A 7507-nucleotide genomic window follows, 5' to 3' on the forward strand; every position below is an offset into this window, starting at 1 on the left:
AGGAGGAGGAGGAGGAGGAGGAGGAGGAGGAGGTTAGGAATTCTGGGAAGGAGTCAGGCATGAGGAAATCACCACTGAGTGCCAGGAGCCATTAAGAAGCTAAAAACTAGCAGGTGATTTTCCTGAGATAGTTAAGTCATGGATTAAAATCTATGATGTATTTGCTCCTTTAGGCAAGGCTGAGGAGAATTTCATTTTAGGAAAGATTCCTGATATTAATATTCTTTTCCTGTTATTATTAATATATAGATCAAACACTAGGTATATCCCATCCCTTTGAACAGATTTCTGCAGAGCAATGGAGAAGTACTATTTTGTAGTGGTGCTATATAGACACAAAGATGATGTCTTAATTCTTAATGATGATCTTATAAGAATTCCTAAAACTATATTAGTAATTATTTAAGCACTTTTAAAATAGGAAACAACAACCTATCAAGTTGCTATCAAGTCCTCTCTGATAATCAGAACTGCAATGAGAACTCTGCCAGTCTTGAGTGGCAGGAGCTAATTGCTTCTTAGATAGCAAGCAGGCATCTACAACTTAGAGCACATTCCAAGAGATTGTAAAACCATTAACCAAAGGTCATAAAAAGGGAACTAACAATTTACTATAGGTGCAAGGACAGAAGATAAAATATTGACTGGGTTTATTTATACAAAACTTCACTAATAACTTAGTCACAAAAATTCTGTTTTTTTAACACTCCAAGAACCAGTGCAGCTGTGACAGGTGATGAATGTTTAGTCAGATAATTACTTCTAATGGATGTGCACATAAACATTCTCTGTTGTAAACTTCTTATTCAATTTATGGTTTGGATTTTTGTATAAATTTGTGATGAACTTTTTACCATGTGAGTATGATGTAAGTATGATGTGTATATAACTGCTGAAGACAAAGAGTGGAGATTGGCCCTTTCCCCTTGTTCTTAGAGAACTTTCACAGGCAACTTTTTAAAACTTAGAAATAAAAGCTAAAAACACTTTTCAACATGTCCCCTTTTCTTCCTACGACTTCCTCTGGGAGTTAGAGAGCAGAGATAGAGTTCCTGCAGAGATCGAAAGGCTATATTCCTTAATCCCTCTCTGTTTTACTATGAGGTGCTAAGCCAGAGACTGCAGCTTCTGGCCTTAGAGTGACTCAGACAGGCAGGTAAGCTACAGAAGCAAAGTGATTTAGACTTAATATAGGTAAATGTTTTATTATTATACAGCAACCCTAAATATCTCATAAGACCAAGTAGGCTTACCTTCAAGAAAGAACCAAGAAAGAAGTGCCGGGGATGGGCTCTTACAACCAAGATGTTGAGGAAGTTTGACATATGAACTTAAGGAGAGTTAACAAGCCATGTGGTAGACATAGAATAGTTTAAACAGGTTAATGAAGTTAGGAGCTAGTTGGAGAACAAGCCTAGATTAAGGCCTAGGCATTTACTAATAAAATATAAACCTCCGAGTTGTTATTTGGGAATTGGGGCATGGATGGAAAAGTCCTCAGTTACAATGATGTAAAAACGTAAGGGCTCTTAAAATCCAAGCTTAGAACATGAGAAAAAGTCCTGTGTGGAAAGGCAGGGAATGAGCAGTTCCCAGAGCAGAAAGCAGTTTCCTAGTGGTGGGGTGGAGTCAGGTGTTGGTGTTTGGGGGTGGGGTGGGGGCAGGGGCGGCATGGGGAGAGGAAGATTAAATCCCTTCAAGAGAGGGCAAACCATGCCTCAGTGCATGTCAGAGTCGGGGAGTCTTTTAAGAGGAGGACCATGAGTTAATTCAGGTGGCATGGTGTTGGAGTTGAGCCCTGGTTTCTATTGGATGGATTTGGTTTTTGTGAATTTCCAAGGTGGGGCAGTGGGACTGATCAGTCTGGGTCCATTAGCCTGAGGAAAAAGCCTGCAATAAAGGGGAGCCACAACAGACAGTGGCATACTGTGGCCTGAAATCACCTTCCCAGAATAGGCAGAGGTTGGAGATAGGCCCAGCCCAATGTGGCAGGGCAGTGGGCCAGGCACTACTGGCTGGTGAAAATCTGCAACCAGCTAGAGTTGGGCAGAGAGAGGGATTGACTAGAGGAGGACAGAGGCATGAGTCAGCAACCTACTTGGCTTGCTAGCTGAGTAGCAGAGAGACTTGGCAGGAGCCTGCCATAGACATGTAGAAACAATGGGCAAAGCTGAAAAGCCAAAAGACTTTGATAAGACACTTGGGAACTCCATAAGGACAAAGTTAGAGATTAAAATGAAAAATACTCTCCGTATTTAAAGAATGGAAAACTCAATGACACCATGCATCTGGGTCCCATATAACTTTGTTACAATTATCAGCATAAAAATTGAATATGCAATAATGATTGCAATTTTATATATCCTTTTTAGGAGAGATCAGAATAAAGCAAACTTAGAGAAAGGAAAGACTGAAAATTTAAATACTAGAATAGAGGCAACTACCAACCAAAGAGTAGTACATGTGGTGGGACTCAGGGCTCCAGCTGCATATGTAGCAGAGGATGGCCTAGTTGGTCATCAATGGGAAGAGAGACCCTTGGTCCTGTGAAGGTACTATGCCCCAGTGTAACGGAATGCCATGGCCAGGAAGTGGAAGAGGGTGGGTTAGTAGGGTGTATGTGGAGGGAACATGGTTTTTTTCAGCTTGCACATATGAGGCAAATCCTACAAGGAGATTATTCGATGCTCATCATGTTATTTGAAGTACAACAGGGTGCTTCCAGGACCATACCTGTCTCATTGTCAAAAAGGTCTTAAATTAATAAGACAGCTTTAAATGCCATATTCTGTAGAAGAACTGTGAAAAATTTTAAAGACTATCTGTCTACCTGTCTGTCTGTCTATCTATCTATCTATCTATCTATCTATCTATCTATCTATCTTTTTTTTTCAGAGACAGGGTTTATCTGTATAGCCCTGGCTGTCCTGGAACTCACTCTGTAGACCAGGCTGGCCTCAAACTCAGAAATCCGCCTGCCTCTGCCACCAAAGTGCTGGGATTAAAGGCATGCGCCACCACCACCTGACTTATCCATCTATCTATAGTATATTTGAATTGGCTTATCCATCTATCTATAGTATATTTGAATTGTTTGTTTCTAGCTATTTATTATATGTTCAACCTAGGAAGCATATTTCTGCAATCAACTAAACTAATACCTAACATGGCCATAAATTTGATTGTCTGACTACTAACTTGCATTTCTTAATTATCACAAACAATTTGTAATAGCAGCTTTTTAAAAGAACTAGAACTTCACATTGCATAGGTACAATACCTTAACAAAGAGTTGAGGTATATATACGAAGTATGTTGTAGTGAAATATAATCCTAAATTTGCATCAATATATAAATTACATACCAATGTAAAAATATTTGTCTTGTTGATGTTACTTGATCTGAAAGTAGGTTTAATAATCTACTCTTTTATTCTATTACTCCAGTATCATTCCTATGTTCCTATCCTTCCCCCTACCAGCAGGTAGCAAAGAAAGAAGGCCAGAGGAGAGAAAAAAAGAGGGAAAGAGAAATCCCTGAATCTGATTTCCCTTTATTTTGTTTCCTCCCTGCCCAAGACCACAACAACTTATAAACATACCCCTCCTCTTAAATGGTGACAAACATCCATTGAACAACCAAAACCCTTCATCTCACATCTTTGGAATGGGGGTATTGATTTCTTAAAATTGCTTCATAACTGTCTGGGGGGGGTCTCATTTCCTTTTGGGGGTCCAAAGAAGATTGTTGTCATGACAAAAGTATGGTAGAGATTAGGGATTCAAGGCACATACCTCAACATAATAAAGGTTATTCACAGCAACAAGCCTATAGCTATTGTCAAATTAAATGCAGATAAACTCAAAACAATACTACTAAAATCGGGAACAAAACAAGGCTGTCTACTCTCTCAATATCTACTCAATATAACACTTAAAATTCTAGCTAGAGCAATAAAATAACTGAAGGAGATCAAGAGGACACAAACTGGAAAGGAAGAAGTCAAAGTATTGCTATTCTCAGATGGTGTAATAGTATACATAAGTGACCCCAAAATTTCTACCAGTGAACCCCTACAACTGATAAACCCCTTTAGCAAAGTGGCTGGATAAAAGATTAACTTTAAAAAAAAATTAGTAAGCCTCCTATATATAAAAAATAAAAGGGCTGAGAAAGGAAGCCGAGAAACACCTTTCACAATAGCCACAAATAATATAAAATATCTTGGGGTTAACTCTGAGCAAGCAAGTGCAAGATGTGATAAAACATCCACCCTTTGAAGAAAGAAGTTGGAGATGATACCAGAAGATGGAAAGATCTCCCATTCTCAATGACGAGTAGGGTCAACATAGGCCATGCTACCAAAAGCAGCCTACGGATCCCAAAGCAATACATATCAAATTATCAACATAATTTTTGTAGACCAAGAAACAACAATACTCAATTTCAAATGTAAACAAAACAAAAACAAAAACAAACAAACAAACACCACAGGATCACTAAAACAATCTGAACAATATAAGAACTTTTGGAGGAATCATCATCCCTGATTTGAAGCTGTACCACAGAGCTATTGTCATCAAACCCATTGAGGTATTGGTATAACAGTAGACCTATTGGTGAATAGAATTAAATCAAAGACCCAGATATACATTCACACATCTATGGACAACTGATTTTTTGTTAAACAAGCCAGAGAGGAACATCTTTAATAAATGGTGCTGGTCTAACTGTGTGTATGTACGCAGGAAATACAAATAGATCAATATGTATCATCTTGCACAAAACTAAAGTCCATGTCGTTCAAAGACTTCATCATAACACCAGATACACTGAACCTGACAGAAGAGAAAGTGGGGAACATCCTTGAATTCATTTGCACTGGAGACAACTTCATAAACAGAACATAGAGAGTGTACACACTTAAATGAGCATTAATACATGGGACCTCATGAAGCTCACAAGCTTCTCTAAGGAAAGGACACCATCAACAGGACAAAACCTCTATCTTTTACAATATCACAATAGAGAAGCTGAAGAGAGAATACTGTATCTTGTTCTTTATTTTTATCCAATTTCAAATTTACATAAATTATCAAGAAAGTACACAGAATTATTGTAATATGCTAATTTTGTCAACTCAATCTCTTGATAAATTTGCTAATCACTTTTCTTTCAAATCTCTGTTTTATCAGTTTCACACATCATGTGAAATATGACATGCTTTTGAATGATAAGATTAATGACACACAAAATTAAACATCCATTGCTAACTTCATAAAATGTAATATTTACAAACTACATATAAAGGGTCTGAATGCACAAGAAGTATATCAACAAAGAAATTTTCAGATTAGAGAAATAGTTCTTCAAAAAGGGATGAATATGAAATGGGACATGAATGATTAGGAATAACTTCAGCATGAGACCTAAATCAACAGATGTGTAGAGACAAGGAGAAGAAATATGCATTCCTGATTACTTTAATATTTTTTGGAAGAGGGTGCTCACACCCAACAGTTTCTTCAGAGCCTCTGTGACATTCTTATTCCTAAAACTATAGATTAGTGGGTTCAGGAGAGGGGTGACTATGGTGTAAAACACAGATGCTACCATGTCCTTCTCTGGGGTGGGGAGGGAGGCAGGCAGCATGTAGGTATAGACAGCAGCGCCATAGAAGAGCATGACCACAGTCATGTGGGAGGAGCAGGTGGCAAGGGCCTTCTTCCTGCCCTCTGCTGAGTTCATCCTGAGAACATTGAGGAGGATGGATGAATAGGAGCCTGAAATGACTGTCACAGGGATGAGAAGCATAAGCACACAGCACACATACATGAGGGTCTCATAGAGCCAGGTGTCTGAGCAGGAGAGCTTTGTCATAGTAGGGACCTCACAGAAGAATTGATGGATTTCTCTGGATCCACAGAAAGAGAGGTTCATGGTGATTGGAGTGAATATGAAGCCATCTAAAGATCCCAGGAGCCAACAGACAGATAACAGGAGGAGACACACTCTGTAGTTCATGAGGACAGGATACCGGAGTGGATGACAGATGGCCACATAGCGGTCATAGGACATGGAAGCTAGAAGGAAAAATTCTGACCCTGCTAGTGTTAGGTAGAGGAAGATCTGCATGCCACAGGCAGTGGCCGAGATCTTGTGGCTCCCCAGGACCTGGTCTATGAGCATCTTGGGCACAGTGACAGAAATGTACATCATGTCCATGAGGGACAGCTGGCTGATAAAAAAGTACATGGGTGTGTGGAGGTGGGTGTCAGAGAGTATCAGCAGGATCAGGAGGGCATTCCCAGACAAGGCCATCAGGAAAACCACAAATATGACCACAGCAAGCAGGGCAGGGTGTTTGGATTGACTGAAGAGTCCCAGCAGGGTGAAATCTAAAAATTGTCTGGTGTAGTTGTTCATCCAGGAGGTGATGTCCATGGGTGTCTCCTAGGCGACCAAGAAGCCTTGAAGTTAGTGACTGCCTACTGATATATGTACAAGCTTACTAGGCCTAGAAAATTCCTGGCCCTGTAGATTTGAATGTGATAATTTACCTATAGTGTAAGGGATTTAAAAAATTAAGAATCCACATGAGTCTGTGGTTAGAGCCATCACCACTCAGGTAGGGCTCCCACAGTTCATGATCGTGGTCTTTCCTCATTTCAAATAACATCCTCTGTCAACCAGTTTTTGAAATTTGCAAGATAACTTTTTGCTCTCAATAAAAATAGTAAATTACTGATAAAAATGAACCAACTAAAAGAGTGAAAGTGAACACATTATTCAGGAGTTAATGAGTACACAAATTAGTCTCAAGAACCATTGTAGAGCTTCTTCTATTAGCATAATATTGCATGCTTTCCCCAGTTTAGCATTCATTGAAGAACGTGATTTTAAAATTATGTGGTACAAAGTCTTAGTTGAGTACTACAGACAGCCTATTTGAAATTGAATCACAACTGTCCTGTAACTCTTTGTTTTGATAGATAAATGCTCTTTAAATGTACATTCATACAAACATATTCATATGAAAATATAGGTACAATCATATATAAGTGTATATATAACATATTTTCACCTCTAGCATTGGTTATACAGAGTTAATTGAAAGTCCCACCTTTTCTGGTCTCTGCTTCTCCAAGTTCATCTCCTCATAGGTTGTGCCTGAGCAAGACACTGAGGGTTTAGCAATCACTGCTGGTGGCCAGGTCAGGCTGTGGCAGCAGCATCTATGGACTATGGACTGTCAGCCACTTCCTCATGGAGAAGCAGCGGGAACACAGTCCTGAGCTGTTCCTGAGAGCAGTTCACCATTCCCTCCACCCCAAACTCGCAGCCCAACTCTGTGTTAGATGCAGGGAGATTTCCAGGGACACATTAACCTTGAGTGCATTAAACAAGGTCAGTGGCTATCTAGGCTGTGAAAATTGCAGGCAAATGGAAAATAAGTTTGAGAGTTTCAGTAGGGACAACACAGTCCGAAGCATCCTACAGAATGCTT

General features: G+C 39.5%; 1 protein-coding gene across 1 annotated transcript in view; it reads right to left on the reverse strand.

Moving 5' to 3' along the window:
* Positions 1 to 5478: 5478 nt before the first annotated feature.
* The window catches only part of LOC116078869 (olfactory receptor 2T29-like), a 44170-nt gene continuing 42141 nt past the window's right edge, over positions 5479 to 7507 (reverse strand). The window contains exon 3 of the mRNA XM_031354231.1: positions 5479 to 6453. Within this exon, the coding sequence (XP_031210091.1) occupies positions 5479 to 6444 (966 nt within the window). The 5' untranslated portion in view covers positions 6445 to 6453. The remainder of the gene's footprint in view (positions 6454 to 7507) is intronic.

Source organism: Mastomys coucha, unplaced genomic scaffold (assembly GCF_008632895.1).
Source record: "Mastomys coucha isolate ucsf_1 unplaced genomic scaffold, UCSF_Mcou_1 pScaffold5, whole genome shotgun sequence".
NCBI classification, from domain to species: Eukaryota; Metazoa; Chordata; class Mammalia; order Rodentia; family Muridae; genus Mastomys; species Mastomys coucha.